General features: G+C 32.3%; 2 protein-coding genes across 31 annotated transcripts in view; both read left to right on the top strand.

Annotated features, from left to right (window-relative positions):
* The window catches only part of LOC121239847, a 128501-nt gene that overhangs the window by 35218 nt on the left and 76277 nt on the right, over window positions 1-17006 (top strand). For 26 of the 30 annotated variants that reach the window (XR_005935385.1, XR_005935386.1, XR_005935379.1 and 23 more), the window contains 2 exons: window positions 1918-2009; window positions 2169-2227. The exons of 1 other annotated variant lie outside the window; for it this stretch is intronic. Coding sequence is in view for 6 of the 29 variants with exons in the window: in XM_041137188.1 (XP_040993122.1) it covers window positions 1918-2009; window positions 2169-2227 (151 nt within the window). In the remaining 23 variants the exon portion in view is untranslated. Of the gene's footprint in view, window positions 1-1917; window positions 2010-2168; window positions 2228-3563; window positions 3649-5357; window positions 5416-5604; window positions 5751-17006 lie in introns of those variants that run through there. 3 more of the 30 variants (XR_005935392.1, XM_041137192.1, XM_041137191.1) reach the window with 2 other exon arrangements.
* On the top strand, window positions 12588-14755 carry LOC121239846 (phospholipase A1-Igamma3, chloroplastic). Its single transcript, XM_041137185.1, has 2 exons — window positions 12588-14231; window positions 14698-14755. Exon 1 carries the CDS (start codon window positions 12672-12674, stop codon window positions 14196-14198), a length of 1527 nt encoding a protein of 508 aa, XP_040993119.1. The 5' UTR covers window positions 12588-12671; the 3' UTR covers window positions 14199-14231; window positions 14698-14755.

Below are 17006 nucleotides of genomic sequence, written 5' to 3'. Positions count from 1 at the left end.
GGAGGGACAGCCTATAGGCTGGATTAAAATGCCTTAATACTATATATGAACATAGTGTTAAGTCATTGAATACTGATAGATGAGAGTGAATTGTGTGTTAATCTCATTTTTCAGTGTTAATTGCGTGACATGATTTGATCATTGGAAATGAGATGGACTCTATTTGTTTGGTAGAATCTGTAGACTGTGTAAATTCTTGGTGGGTTAATTTGTGGAGGTTCTTTTAATTTTGATGTTGTGGATCCATGAAGAAGTGTACTTAGTAATGTGTCAGCTTGTGGGCAGTCCAGTCATTGACATGTCAATAATAATTTTTCTAACTTGTAATTTTGGGTTGTTGCTTGACATTTGTGGGTAGTGATTGGTTAAGCAAAGTTGAGGAATGTATGGATATGTGGGTTGTTTTACTTGACATGTTGGGAGCAAGAATGGGCTGTTCGATTGTTGGAAATGTCGGTTTGACATGTTGGGATAAATGTAGGCCGTTTGTTGTTTGATAAATTAAGGATAAGTTTGCTTTGAACATATGAGATATTGGGTTGATATGTGGCTGTCTGGGTTTGATGTGTGACTGTTTAGAGATTTACGCGTTGTTGTTCGATTTTTGGACCCATCAGTTTGACATGTCGGGCAAATGTATATTCGTTAGAAAAAATCTAGGTAGCAGCCACTATTTGGCAGCAGCCGGATCACACCCTATATGGCCTAGCAAAATGACTAAGTTGTCCATACAACAAAAACATGTTCCTTCTCTCAGGTTTCACCCATTTGAAATGCCCAACAGAGTTCTCCCCCATCCCCAACCTTGTGTTCCGTCTGCAGCCCCCCACCCTGTGTTCCATTTGCACCCCCCCACCCCGCGTTGCGCATCCTCTCCCCCACCCACACCCCTGCGTCGCGCATCTAGGTTAAATGGGAGGCATGACTGAGCATGGAGGGTTGAGAGAGGTGCAGTGGAGCTGGTGGTGGTGAGGGGGAGGCGGCACGGTGGCTAGAGGGTGGCGAATCTAAGCCAAATAGGTGGAGAAACCCATGGGAGAGTGAGGGTGCGTGAGGGGCAGATCGAGGCTATGGGGCTCAGGGTAGGTTGATGGTGGCCAAGGGAGGCTCGAGGTGGCGGTTGGAAGCCATGGGTGGCGGCGTACGGCTAGCTAAGGTGGAGAACCCGTGTATGGGTGAAATCAGTCTTGGACAGCGCCTTCTCGCCATTACGTTTGTCTTATCGGCCACATGGAATTAGATATATTTCCCGAGTGTTAATCTCGTTTTTTCAATGTTAATTGCGTGAAATGATTTGATCATTGGAAATGAGTTGGCCTCTATTTGTTTGGTAGAATCTGCAAACTGTGTAAATTCTTGATGGGTTGATATGTGGAGGTTCTTTTAATCTTGATGTTGTGGATCCACGAAGAAGTGTACTTAGTAATATGTTGTGTGTTAATGTGTCAGCTTGTGGGCGGTTTGGTTATTGGTATGTCGATAATAATTTTTTCTAACTTGTAATTTTGGGTTGGTGCTTGACATGTGTGGGTGGTGATTGGTTAAGTGAAGTTGAGGAATGTATGGATATGAGGCCTGTTTTGCTTAACATGTTGGATGCAAGAATGGGCTCGATTGTTGGAAATGTCAGGATAAATGTAGGTTGTTTGGTTCTATTCAGTACTCTGTTATGATATGATGTTGCATCTGAAAACTTTTGACATAACTTTTTGTTTATGCTTTTGTCCCGACTTTTCCGCAGGTGTAAAACTATGGCCTTTGTTATAATGTCGGTATGAACATCACTACTTTTTGTGTACCCACTTGGAAAACAAAGTGATTCTTTGCGTGATCTTTCTTGTACTTTCTTTTTTTGCTTTTCTTGCAAAATCTTGTTATAATTTTTAAATTCTCATACTATTGTAATTCTTGTTGCAGCAAAGTTCCTTCTTGGCTTACTACTTTTGCACCAGCAGATGCTCTCACCATGAAAGAGGAAGCCTGGAATGCATTCCCAGAATGCAAATCAGGTTTGCCCAGCCACTAACAATTGACGGCTAAAGAAAAGTTCAAGAGAAATTTGAATTTTTACCTTCTTCAATTAGATCATATCTTTGTCTATTTTTTGTTGTAGTTGAAGTTGTCCTGTCATGAAAATCTGTTGGCTGATTAGACATTGCATTTGATAGGTTACCAGTCTAAAATTTGTTGCTCGGGTGATTTTTTGTTAACTGCCTCAGCAGACAAGGTAAGCATTTGGTTTCCAAATTTGTAGTTATGAATCATGAATGTTGACATGCATGGGCTGTTCTTAAGAAAAGGAAACTCTTTTTTTTTTCAGAAATTTATTGTTATGTTTTTTTAGACTATAATGTTTCCTTGACCATTAGATTAAGTGTGTATGGGTGATTTTGTAAATCTTCTTGACCATTTGATTAAATATATGTAGAGAACTTGAATTGCAAATATTAATCTAGGTGCAACCCAGAAGAAATCATTAGGTACTGGTTTAAGCTCTGATGGTATTTTAAGTTGCAAGTGAAGTTTTAAGCATTATTATCAGAGGTAAGTACTCTATGTCTAACACAGTTCTATCAAATCTTTGATCCCATATAAAATTATTTACAATAAGAAATTACGCTATACACATTATAAACTCCTGCAGCTAAATACGGTGAAACTCTAATAAGATGGAACTCTAATTAAAATTCATATACATAATAGAAACACTACTTGGTGCTGTGATTCCATGGAAGTTGAAATCACCCACGAGTTTCCATAAGTTAACCTCCTAAACCAATAAATACAATTATATTTAAACAAGAAGGGAGGTCATAACCATGAAAAGAGCATGAATCCTACATTACTTAGAAATGTTAAGAGATATCACCTCTCATGATGGCTTGTCATTTTTGTCTATGGCATGATCACACTCAACCAGCCATAATAGTTAATTGGACTCTAATTTTTCCTTTTTGGTTAGTTTCCTATTTTTTTATTTTTTTTCCAGCAAAGTGAAATCTCCATTTATTATTGGCTTTAAACATGTAGTAGCATGCTTTTTGGCTGAAATTTCTGATAAACGGAAAAGTTGATGCACACAATCTAATATCTAAAAAAGAATACCTTATTTATGTTTTGATGCCTTTGAAGGTATATGAACACATAACATTTGAAATAAGAAACATATATCCCTTGGGTGTTTTTGTTAACCAGCCTCCATCAGTAAAAAAATGTTATAATTTTTATTATTTTGCTTTCCTCTATTCAGAGTGTTTTTATTAAGAACTCGAGAAACTTGGGTGGCTTTTGCAAACCATTTTAGATGGTAAAGGCTCAAGGAGCTTTAACTTTAAAATTATGAACATATGTTCTCTACCTTGCTTTTTCCCGTAGATTATGTCTAGATCCCCTTTCCTAATTTCTATTTGTTGTGGAGAATTTGATATTTGCTTCTTCTTAAATCACTTGATCTAAAATACTGTATAGCTCTTATTTTCCTTGGAATTTTTATAATTTGTCCTTTTTTCTTCATAGTCTCTATTTGTCAGTAGTTAACATTCATTAGCTTTTATATGTGCTAAAGCTATATTGGCAGAGTATTCTGGTCCTGTTCTTGGAGTATTGTCTGCAGTGTTATATGGTTGGAGAGGCCGTGTCTGGAAGAAGGTAGCTCTCTCTAATATGCTTGGTTGTCATTGATTTTAGTGTGTATGATGTTTGAATAATGTTCATCATATCAGTTAAAGATCATAATCTTAGAGCATGTAAGCTTTGGTTTTATTTCTAACATGTTTTTCTTTTTTTCTGTTTTCATCCAATGCTTAACATGAATGCAAGAGTTTTGCAACACATAGGGTTAATGACAATATATATCGAAGTTTTATTAGGAATTAACAAAAACCATCTACATGAATCCGGTTGAAAATGTCAAGCAAATACATAAATTAAGCTGCCAAAACTAGCCAGATCATCATCCTAAATAAACGTCAAGTCCAGTAATAATACTTTAGTTCCCTCATCAAGTTAAAGATCAGTCGTCAGACTCTTCACTGCCATCATTATCATCAGGATTATTATTTGGGACACCATCAGGATTATTATTTGGGACACTATCGGGAAGATGCACATACGACTCTTGGTAAAAGCTATAACTACTAGGATCCAATTGAGATGGCAAACTCATCCACAGATCCTCTTGGAATTCACTCTGTTCATTTAGATAGTTAGACCCAAAGACTGTCTGATCTGTGGAATTATATGCCCAGTTGGACCATCTAATTGGTGGAACCATCGTGACAGGAAGATCAAGAGGACTTGCATAATTGAAGTAGCCATTGAAAGTAGCCCCAGTATCGAGAGCATGAGCGTTACTGCATTGAGTAGCAGATTCTGGCTGCTGGAACCCATTTTGGAAGGTACTGGCCGTGGTGATTTGCATATTATCCCAGGCACCTATTATTGGTACTTCAACATCAGCAATGGGGGTAGCTTCGAGATTTCGACAATTCATCTTATCTATATGCTCATCATCCCCCCCCCCCCATCATAATCATCTGGCAGAGAAGTTGAACCAACCATCACAGGAACGTTATCTTCAATTTGAATTTTGATTGATTTAACAGGTTTTTTATAAATCCTGCATAAGACCCAGTCATCCAACTGCATAGTACAAGATTTAGTGCTGATGATGGTCAGTTTTTGAGAATAGAATTAAGTGCCTTAAAACGAACATATATATTAATTAGTAAAAGGATGAAAAACTACATACCCTCATGCCATTTGAGCCTCTTTCGCTACATGGTGAATCCTCGACTCTAAATTCGTGTATAATGCAGTCGGTCTTTTTACCCTTTGAAACCTTTCCTATATAAAAAACCAATGCCTTCCTATACCCAACTACGGTTCCCTTGGATTTGATTTTCCTGTCAACTCCGGTGGCTTTCCAATATCCATCACTAGAAGCTCGATTTGGCCGTCTTCCATTTCGATACTTTCGATCTCTTGGGGTGAAAATGTATAATTGATCTTCTTGATAATCCTTGTATTTTGCTTTTAATGGAAGAAATTCAAGTGTTACTTTCTAGTTCAACTTTTGATCTTTAATATGAAATAGTCTTAATTTAAGCTCAAAGTATCGAATGTCATGACTGGATGCACCACATGCAATATGCACTCACAAGCAAGATAATTAGTTCTACTTGATTAATTGCACATGATTCAGTCAAACAAAATGAAGCACTAACAAACGAAATGAATTAAACAAAATTGAAGCTGAACATGAGTTAGAGTTAGCAAGTTGAGTACCATGAATATTTGTTTAATTTCATATATATATATATATATATATATATATATATATATATATTCTCTTCTAGTTTTGCTAAGTGCATTCCACATGGAAAGAAGAAGATGGTTGACATCAAGAAAATTAAGGTATCTGCACAATATCTTCCATGATTCTCACATTCAGATTATAAATAATTAGCAAGAAACAAACTTTATATCATGCAAAATTATTTTCAAACCTCCACGATCAGTACAATAAAATCAATACTACCTACCTCCAAGAAAATTTGGATTATATACATATAAGTTAACCTCCACGATGTTGTTAATTGGCAGGGGCTGGTTCCATACTTTCTTCTCCAAGTAAAAGAAGATGAGCTCTTTATCTGTTCGGAAGAATCTGTACCCGGGAGGTTTGTTAAAAAATCAGCTTGTTCCTTAATCTTGCTGTTGCTGTTGAAATTGCTTGACTCCATAGCACGACTCTCTCTGAAATACAAGTAATTGCAGCAGACGTACTCTCACATAACATTTGGTTCCATACTTGCAGGATTTATCGTAACTGATTCATACTTCAAAAATTATATAATGATCAGTGACGACCTTGAGTGTGCCCATATATAATTTTTTAAATGGTGCCTTATTCAGTTATTAATTGCGATAAAATTAGATATAAAAAAAAGAAGATAAAACAGTAAAAGAGTGAAGAATATGCACAAATTAAGAGATTAATTCAATTTGCAATTATAAAATATATTCTAACGATTAACCTTTGGCCACAATAAATTAATAATGTGCATTTCGTATAATGTGTGCTAGTGTGAGAGAAAGAGGTTAGTTTTAGATTTTTATTTAACTTAAATTATTATTATCTTTTATCCGTAGATGTATGTTACTTTATTTCTATCGTTACGTACCTATAAAACTTTTTTGATAAGAGCAAAATTTATCAATTCGCGTTATATGTATGATAAGAATCAATCTCTTAATTTAAGTACTTAGTAATCATGAAGTTAATGAAGGTAATCGTGATAATTATGTTCATAATTTCACAAATCCAAATCAAAGGCCATCTTAGCAAATGTTATGTTGATTTTCTCTATTTGTAAACGAGAAAACAGAACTTATAGAAAAATAAATAAATATACACTATTGATTCAAATATTTAAAACTATTAATAAATAATTATAAACATCATAGAATTATAGTCTATATAGAGTGCATTTTTATGCCCTCATATACTAGTGAAACAGTATTTCACTTCAACTCAGTAACATGTAAGTGGTTAATGTACCGTTTTCTTATAGCTATATTACATGAATTTTTATGTCGCCATTATAAGTGATTTGTTAACACACCTACTTATGTGCAGCAAAACTCTTTACGTACTTATGGAAAATGATTAACGTACCATATTCTTATAGTTATATTAATTGAAGCGTAAAATTTAATAAAATGTCATGTTTGCATTTACTTATTGTGCAATGATTTTAGGTAAATAAAAAAAAACAGAAAAAAAGAAAAGGATCTGTGATGTTGCACTATCATTAACCAAATATACTCATATAATAGGACGATTTGGATACAAAAGTCATCTCAACTCATCTCATCTAATCATTACAATTTTTTCAAATCTCAAAATAATAATAATATTAAAAAATAATATATTAACAATATTTTATTCAACTTTTAACTTTTATCTCAATTCACAATCCAAATCTCCTAAGTTTTCGTTGGAAAAGAAAAAAAAATTAAAATTTTATATCTTGCAAATCAATAATTGTGAAATAGATAAATATTTTTAAAATTTTTTCATTTTGATATATATATATATATATATATATATATATATACACACACATAATTACTTTACATAATAAATTCTAGATTATGTTAAAAACATGCATGAATAAAATATACTTTATTAGCATAATATTAATTCGGAACGGAAGATATGTGCATATATTCTTTTGATCAGACTTTGACCAAATTATAATATTTAGTCATAGGATGCAACACTTGCGCATTTTATTATACCATAAAAGGCTGGTTGAAGGAAGCGCCCCAATGGCTCGAACTGAAAGGCAAAAAGGCCATGACACAAATTGATAAAGCGATAACCATCGACTCATTGATTATCAAGATTGAACATTTGGGGTTTGGTCAAATTTATTTTTAAAATTTAATCAATATTACATTTTTTTATATTTATTTCTTATATTTAAATTTAATCTCCACATTAAATTATCTATTCACTCTCTATACAATAATAAAATATTATTAATTTAATAATTTTTTTAATTTATTTTGATCACATTTTATAGTTTTACCAATTAAATGTTAATAATAGTTATATTCTAATTAAATTAATATTAAAAAATCATATTTTCAAAAGTTATTTAATATTAATAACAAAAAATATTTGATTAAACTAATCTAAATTTTTATCTAAATTTCTTAATTACAAATTAAATAATATTTTTAATTCGAATAAGAAATTAATATTTTAATATTTGATAAATTAACAGTAATCCATTGCTGTAGTTGAAATCTAAAGTATTTATCTTCACAGCACTACCCACTCCCGATAAGGCAATGGATGCTGCTGGACAGGATCAAATCAACATCATGCCGAACAAACTATGAAGGGAAAAACCACGCACCTGCAGCTAGAAGCCTCTGGAATGATTCTCCAATAACAAAAATATTCGTGTGGTTCCCAAGTCTGTAATACAGCTTTTTCTCTTTACCCTGTTCGTATAAATAGAACTGAAATAGTCACTGTATTCTATCAATCAAAATTTGAAATATACTCTATAATGAAATATTACTCGATGAGGAATTTCTTTTGGGTAATGACAGATCTGCAATATGTAGTGATATGGTTCTTACTTTTTTTACTATTTATTTATAATTTATAGTGTATTTATTTTTTTTATTATTGTTTTAAAATATTTTTTTAACATTTTTAATTATAAGAAAAAATTAAAAATATATATATATAATTTTATTAATAGTGACTTCTTTAATCACTAAACAAAATAAAAAATAAAAAATAAATCAAATATAAAAAAAATAATAAATAAGTAATAAGAGAATAGTATTACTATTATTTTCCATTTATAATTCTTTTATTACTATTTTATTACTCTTAATATATTTTTTTTTTCAGTATTTTTTTAAAATTTTAATTATTAATAAAATTTTAAAAATATATAATTTTATTAATAATCATCCGTGGAATAAAATTTCTTAACTATTTAATAAAAAAATTAATAAAAGAGCAGTAGAAAAGTTTACTTCAAACACCTTGTCTGCATCACTGCATTTCACTTTACTTAACAGCACCGACAATTGAGTTCCGTCATTTATTGCTCGTTGCTACACGCGCAGAGACTGCAGGGTGGATTTTACGAGCACGCACTTTCCAGTTCTACTTCCACTTCCACTTCCACCAATTGTCTATCCCTTTCAGAGTCAGACGCTAGTTTAATCCCAGAGTTGGATGAACCTTCGACCCTAGTTTTCGAGGAACAGGACCGGCCCCTTTGTGAAATTTGGAAGGAAATTCAGGGCAGCAATGACTGGGAAGGCCTTCTGGACCCCATGAATTCCCACCTCCGACAAGAAATCATCCGGTACGGAGAATTCGCACAAGCTTGCTACGATTCCTTCGACTTCGATCCTCACTCCAAGTACTGTGGCACATGCAAATACCGAGGAGCCAATTTCTTCGAAAAGCTCGACATGGCAGACAAAGGCTACAAAATCAGTCGGTATTTATACGCTACTTCAAACATCAACCTCCCCATTTCTTCCAAAAATCCAGGATGAGCAGCGTTTGGAGCACCCATGCAAACTGGATGGGCTACGTGGCGGTTACCACCGACGAGGAAGAGATCAAACGGCTGGGGCGGCGCGAAATTGTCATTGCATGGAGAGGCACGGTGACGTTCCTCGAATGGGTATGTGATCTCAAAGATATTACCCACCCGGCGAACTTTTGGGGAGACCCATCGATCAAGATAGAGTCAGGCTTCTACGACTTGTACACCAAGAAAGAGGAGAACTGCAAGTATTGCTCATTCTCAGCTCGTGAACAAGTACTAGCCGAAATCAAGCGGCTTCTGGACTACCACAGAGGAGAAGAAATAAGCATTACAGTAACAATCAATCTCTTAATTTAAGTACTTAATAATCATGAAGTTAATGAAGGTAATCGTGATGATATTCATAATTCGACAAATCCAAATCAAAGGCAATCTTAGCAAATGTTAATCAATCTTATATGTTGATTTTCTCTATTTGTAAAAGAGAAAAATAACTTATAGAAAAATAAATAAATATATACTATTGATTCAAATATTTAAAACTATTAATAAATAATTATAAACATCATAGAATTATAGCCTATATAAAGTGCATTTTTATGTCGTCATATACTAGTGTAACGGTGTTTCAGTTCAACTCAGTAACCTGTTAATGTAAGCATCTTCTTATAGCTATATTAATTGAAGTTAATTTTATAAAGTTAAAAATTATTTTTAATAAAATGTCATGTTTGCATTTATTTATTGTGCAATCATTTTAGGTAAATAAAAAAAAAAACAGAAAAAAAAAGAAAAGGATATGTGATATTGCACTATCATTAACCAAATATACTCATATAACAGAACGATTTAGATATAAAAATCCTCTCAACTCATCTCATATAATTATTACAATTTTTTTAAATTTTCATATAAAATATAATAAACCATTCAATTTTTTCAAATCTTAAAATAATAATAATATTATTATTACAAAATAATATATTAACTTTTATCTCAACTCACTATCTAAATCTTTTAAATTTTGGTTGGAGAAGGAAAAAAAATTATATATCTCACGAATCAATAATTGTTAAATAGATAAACATTTTTAAAATTTTTGCATTTTGATATATATATATACATACATAATTATTGGTATTACTTTACATAATAAATTATAGATTATGTAAAAAAAAATGAATGAATAAAATATACTTTATTAGCATAATATTAATTCGGAACGTAAGATATGTGCATATATTCTTTTGATCAGACTTTGACCAAATTATGATATTTAGTCATAGGATGCAACACTTGCGCATTTTATTATTGTATAAAAGACTTGTTGAAGGAAGCGCGCCGATGGCTCGAACCGAAAGGCAAAAAGGCCGGGATTTGTTAAGTATTGGTGGATACGACATGACACAAACTGATAAAGCAATAACCAACGACTCATTGATTAGCAAGATTGAACATCACTCGTAGCATTTTCATTGATTTAGTTAAATTTATTTTTAAAATTTAATCAATTTTATATTTTTTTATATTTATATTTTTTATTTAAATTTAATCTTCACGTTAAATTATTTATTTACTTTTTATATAATAATAAAATATTATTAATTTAATAATTTTTTAATTTATTTTTATCACATTTTATAATTCTACAAATTAAATGTTAATAATAATTATATTCTAATTAAATTAATATTAAAAAATCATATTTTCAAAAGTTATCTAATACTAATAATAAAAATATTTGATTAAATTCAATTAAATTTCTATCTAAATTTTTTTATTACAGATCAAATAATATTTTTTTATTGTAATAAAAATCTAGTATTTTAATGTTTGATGAATTAACAGTAATCTTCTATTTTTGGCCCAATACTATAACTGAAATTTAAATTATTTTAGATATGTTCAACTTAATATGAGATATTTTTAATACAAATTATTTAAATTTTGATTATTTTTTTTTTAACCAAGTCAATAAGGATGCTTTAATCTAATTTCTAAAGCTTAGTGGAACCCAATAAATCATGAGAGGTCGGGGCAGCTACACTTTCAAATGCGCGTGATTAAGATGCAACAAACAAACCTACCTCCTTTAAGATATCCTTTATAACCAGTCGGTTGTCAATCTCAACCATCTAACTAACCTCGTGACTTCCTTTTTAACTTTTTTAATTTTTTTTAGAGATGTGTTTTTTAACTGAGAATTACTATAACTATCAAAAAATAAAAAAATTGATATAATTTTATATAATCTATTAGATCTATTTTACGATAAAACTAATTTTTTAATTTGATGAATGATATAAAGATATGTTAGTTTATAAAATTATTTTTATATATAATTTATAAAATTATTTTTATATAATCTATTTATAATTAAAATATTTATCTTTACAATAATGCATCATGATTATGTGCTCTTGAATATTCAAACTAGAAGCATAATTATGCATGCCCTCTTGAATATCTTTGCTAATTGCTACTCTAAGAAATAAATGTCCATTCATTTTTTTTTAAACAAATTAATGTCTTATTCATACATCTGCATCGATATCTCCTTGTTTGGACTAGAGTAGTAGATCGTCCTATCAAGAGGAAATGTCTAGAACTTGGATCAGGACTGAGTCAACAGTCATATCTAACATTCAACGAGAGTTGAGTGACCTACCTGTTTACTGTCCAAAGAAGATGTTTGCTATTTTTTTTTTCTTAAGAAAATAAAATTATAAACTAAAATGAATTTATAACATATTAAAGTAACTCCCGTGAACTTTAAAATTAACTTTTTTATTATACCGCTACTTTATAAAATAATACTACATATAATAATAGAGATGCGTAAACGTCGTATAATTATTTAAAAAAAAAATTAATTTCATTTTATATAAATATCGTATTTATCTACACAGGACTACTCATTCCCTGATAAGGCAATGGATGCTGCTGGACAGGATCAACTCGATGAGGAATTTCTTTCCGGGTAATATAAACTTACAATTCTTTTATCACTAATTTATTATTTTTAATGTATTTATTTTTTAAAATATTTTTTTAATATCTTTAATTACTAAAAAAAATTTAAAAAATATATAATTTTAATAATTATCATTTTCTTAACTATTAAATAAAAAAATTAAAAAGAATAATAGAAAAGTAATAGAAGATAAGACTCATTATTCTTTCTTCAAAAGCCTCGTCTGGGTCACTACACCTTTCCCTTTCAACGTCTGCATCATTTTATATTTTTCTCTCTTCCCCAAATATCATATCACTGCATTGAGTTCCGTCATTTATTGCTCGTCGCTACACGCGCAGAGTGGTTTTTACGAGCACGCACTTTCCAGTTCTACTTCCACTTCCACCAATTCTCTATCCCTTTCAGACGCGTGCGCACGCACACATCACTCCATCATACCCGCACACACTTCAAATCTGATCATTTTAACCATTGCTCTTTCGTCACAGACTTGACATCACACTAATATCTACCCCTTTTCCTCTCTCTCCCGGGGAAGAGCTAGAGCATAGTCCTCCCTATACAAAAGATAAGAGAAATTCAGTGAGAAAGCTTTCATGGCGTCTTTGCTAACACCACTCAACCAGTCCATCTCAACTCTCCGACCTCGTTCTCCAGGGCTCCTGCCAAGACACAACCTCATAAAAACCCAAAATCTCAGCCTTCCGGAGAGACCCTTTTCACCAAATTATAAGCCAGCCATAGGCACAAAATGCTCGACAGTCTCGAGTTTAATCCCAGAGTTGGATGAACCTTCGACCCTAGTTTTCGAGGAACAGGACCGGCCCCTTTGTGAAATTTGGAAGGAAATTCAGGGCAGCAATGACTGGGAAGGCCTTCTGGACCCCATGAATTCCCACCTCCGACAAGAAATCATCCGGTACGGAGAATTCGCACAAGCTTGCTACGATTCCTTCGACTTCGATCCTCACTCCAAGTACTGTGGCACATGCAAATACCGAGGAGCCAATTTCTTCGAAAAGCTCGACATGGCAGACAAAGGCTACAAAATCAGTCGGTATTTATACGCAACTTCAAACATCAACCTCCCCAATTTCTTCCAAAAATCCAAGATGAGCAGCGTTTGGAGCACGCATGCAAACTGGATGGGCTACGTGGCGGTTACCACCGACGAGAAAGAGATCAAACGGCTGGGGCGGCGCGAAATTGTCATTGCATGGAGAGGCACGGTGACGTTCCTCGAATGGGTATGTGATCTCAAAGATATTCTCCACCCGGCGAACTTTCGTGGAGACCCATCGATCAAGATAGAGTCAGGCTTCTACGACTTGTACACCAAGAAAGAGGAGAACTGCAAGTATTGCTCATTCTCAGCTCGTGAACAAGTACTAGCCGAAATCAAGCGGCTTCTGGACTACTACAGAGGAGAAGAAATAAGCATTACAGTGACGGGGCATAGTCTTGGAGCTGCTTTGGCTATCTTAAGCGCTTATGACATAGCCGAGATGAAGCTTAACATTGTACGTGATGGTACTGGTTTTGCGACCAAGATTCCCATCACGGTTTACTCCTTTTCGGGTCCTCGAGTGGGCAACCTCAAGTTCAAGGAAAGATGCGATGAGCTCGGAGTTAAGGTACTGAGAGTGACAAATGTGCACGACAAGGTGCCAACTGTACCTGGGATAATTGCAAACGAGAAATTCCAGTTCCAGAAGTATGTAGAGGATGCTATGTCATTTCCATGGAGTTATGCTCATGTTGGAGTGGAACTTGCATTGGATCACACTCAGAGCCCGTATCTGAAGACGAATAATGATCTTGGTTGTGCGCATAATTTGGAGGTTCATTTACACTTGGTAGACGGCTACCACGGGAAGGGACAGGAGTTTCGGTTGGCGACGAAGAGGGATATAGCCCTAGTCAACAAGTGCTGTGATTTTTTGAGGACTGAATATGGGGTACCTCCATATTGGAGGCAGGATGAGAACAAAGGCATGGTCAGGAATGGCGAAGGACGGTGGGTTTTGCCAGAAAGACCCAGATTGGAGGCACACCCACCGGACACGGCCCACCACCTTGAACAAGCACTCAGGATTGCTACCTCTGATGAGATCTGTGATTAATGAATCGTGAGATGCCATGCACGAGTTTTGATGGTAAGTTGTCCGAGAATTGTTACATGTTATAAAAATAATAAATTTACCTAAATATTTTTATAATAAAATTTGTCTAAGAAGTCTCTCAAAACATCTTTTTACAGCAAGAAAGAAATTCTAAAAGGAATAAATTTATAAAATGACTTACTGTCAAGTCATATCTATACATTTTGCCATATCTATAAAGAATTAAAGAACGATATTACCTCCTATATCAAAAAAAAAAAAAATCATATCTATATATTTTAAAAAATTCTATTATTCCAACATTTTATAAAAAAATATAAATTTAGAATATAAAAATAAATAATAATTAATGCATAACATTTCTATATATTTTTTTCTTAAATATGTAAACGAAGCATCTTCAAACTGTACACGGGCAACTTTACATGTCTGTAAAGTTGATGTTCTTTAAATGATCATTAAAGTCCTTTCTTAGACAAGAGTAGTGCTCCATTTGCAGGATGGGAAAGGAATCAAAATGGCTAGTTATTGCTGGAGCTATAATGTTCACTTGACCATAAACTTGTCGTGCAAGCAAACCTACGTCACCAAAGTGGAGCAATGTGGGTTTTAATCTACAAAACTTGTGGTTGAAAGAACTGGACTTGTATATATTTGGAATGATATTTTGGTTCTCACTTTTTTTATTCTCTTTAATTGGTACTGTTTGTTTTATCTATTAGGTTTAATAACTTATCATCCGGTTAGAAAAGGTAAGAATAACCCGGGGACTCAAAATTTATAAGTCGGGTACTAAGTAATATTAATACATTTATAATTTCTTTAAAGTTATTTTACCACCCATTAAACAATATCACTTAATTATAAATAACCGTAAAATAATTATAAATTAATATTTTTCAAAATTATGTATTCCTCATGATCAGCGGCATATATGATATCTTATAGCACTAGTAGTGACCGCAACAAATTTTGATCAAAATTTGATTAAGAAATTCACTTTTACAAATTTAACTAGTCACTTTTCAATAATATTAAATAACAAACTCAATAAATTTGTCACTATTTTATTAAAATATTAATTTTAAAATTTTCGTTTATTTTAATTTTAATTATAATTTGAATATTTATTTGTTATTAAAAAACTATATATTAATTTTTTGACGGTTATATCATTCTAACGGATAAAATTTTTTAACGATTTTTTTTTTTTTTTTTTACAACGGAAATATTTTTTAAACTATGGTTATATTAAAGTTTATTTTTGTATTAAAATTTATGGAAATGGTGGTGAAATTTCAGAACCTGTTGGCCTAGTTTGTTCAAAGCACAATGCTCTCAAATTGTGCGGGTGAGAAGCAAGACGATAGATTTTTAGTCTAAAAATAATATTTGGCTAGTCCCTTGAGCTTAACAAATTTGGCCAGTGACATAATATGTGGTTATAATCATTGTTTATTTGTTGAGTCTATTGTTGTACTTTATTTTATACCTTAGCTTAACTTTGTTGAGTCCATTATTAGAACTCTTAAAGAGAAATGTTACTATGCAATTATACTACTCTTTTTTTTTATTATTTATTAAAAAATAAAAAAATTTAAAACACAAACATAAAGTGTTAGAGTAAATCTAGACTTTGGATCCTCTTCTTGTGTTTACAGATTCTATTTTATTTTAAATATATTTTTTATTTTTTTAAATCATGTGGCACTACAAGGCACGTGAAGCATGAGATAAAGTGAATGATATAACTGTAATGACATAAAAGCAATGCTCTATCTTTTATTAATTAGAGTTTCAAGGGGGAGAGTCAAATATATATCGCTATTAAGTTCATGTATTTTATATAACTTTGTGGCCATATTCATTATGCATATATTTAGACTACTTATATATAATTAAATCGGATTGTGCAAGTTTCTTAGGGTGTTTGAATTTTCCCTTTAAAATATTTTAATCGGCATGTGTAATTTATTGAGGAATTTGTACAATCGTAACATAGTAATGTACGTATGATTTGAGTATGAAAAAAATTAATTTTAAACCAAATCATGCACCCATTTTGTAAAGTTATTGTTGTTTCTCCTTATGATCATGTCGGAAAATGTATATGATATGTTGGACCCACCGAACAGAGCCTGTTAACTCGCGGCAATGAAGCCTTGAGAAGGCCCCATCATGGGTATTATAAAGTATGTAGAAATGCTAGGTATACTGGTAATACCTTTCCAACATTGGATTGGGCAATTCGGACCACATTGTGCGAGTGATGATTGCACTTTCCATCTCTTTCCCTCAATATTCCAAATACCACTATCAAACTTTTATAATTTGTCATTTTCATACCCTATATGAGAAAATTGAATCTAACATGTTCCGCCATGATTAAATATTGTCACCTAGTTGGTACTTAATAATTATTAAGTACTTTCGAAATACAGATATGTGATATTTTTATCTTATCATATAACGAATTATGTTAAGAATTAATGATTATGTAAACTCTTTTAATATAGTGATATTTCTATAATGATAGGGTCAAAATACAATATCAGCAATTGGACACTTTTAATATTGTGATATTTCTGAAGTGGAGATCGAGATCATTCAATGCTTTGATCAATGCCTGCACTAGCAACGCTTATGATCCACGCAAACATTAGATGCAGTGAGGATAGGGATGTTGCATAAATTAAGTTTAATGCCCCCCAACCATGTTTTCACTAAAATACTCTGAATTCAAATGACATTATGAATTGCGCAATAATATTACTGGATTTGACTCTACATTGGATTTGTCATTTTCAA

This window comes from Juglans microcarpa x Juglans regia, chromosome 7D (assembly GCF_004785595.1).
Source record: "Juglans microcarpa x Juglans regia isolate MS1-56 chromosome 7D, Jm3101_v1.0, whole genome shotgun sequence".
Lineage (NCBI taxonomy): Eukaryota > Viridiplantae > Streptophyta > Magnoliopsida > Fagales > Juglandaceae > Juglans > Juglans microcarpa x Juglans regia.
The sequence above is the reverse complement of the archived record's forward strand: the minus strand, read 5'-3'. Positions and strand labels throughout refer to the sequence as shown.

Coding starts and splice junctions, on each gene's coding strand:
- LOC121239846 (XM_041137185.1), top strand. CDS start 12,672: ATGGCGTCTTTGCTAACACCACTCAACCAGTCCATCTCAACTCTCCGA.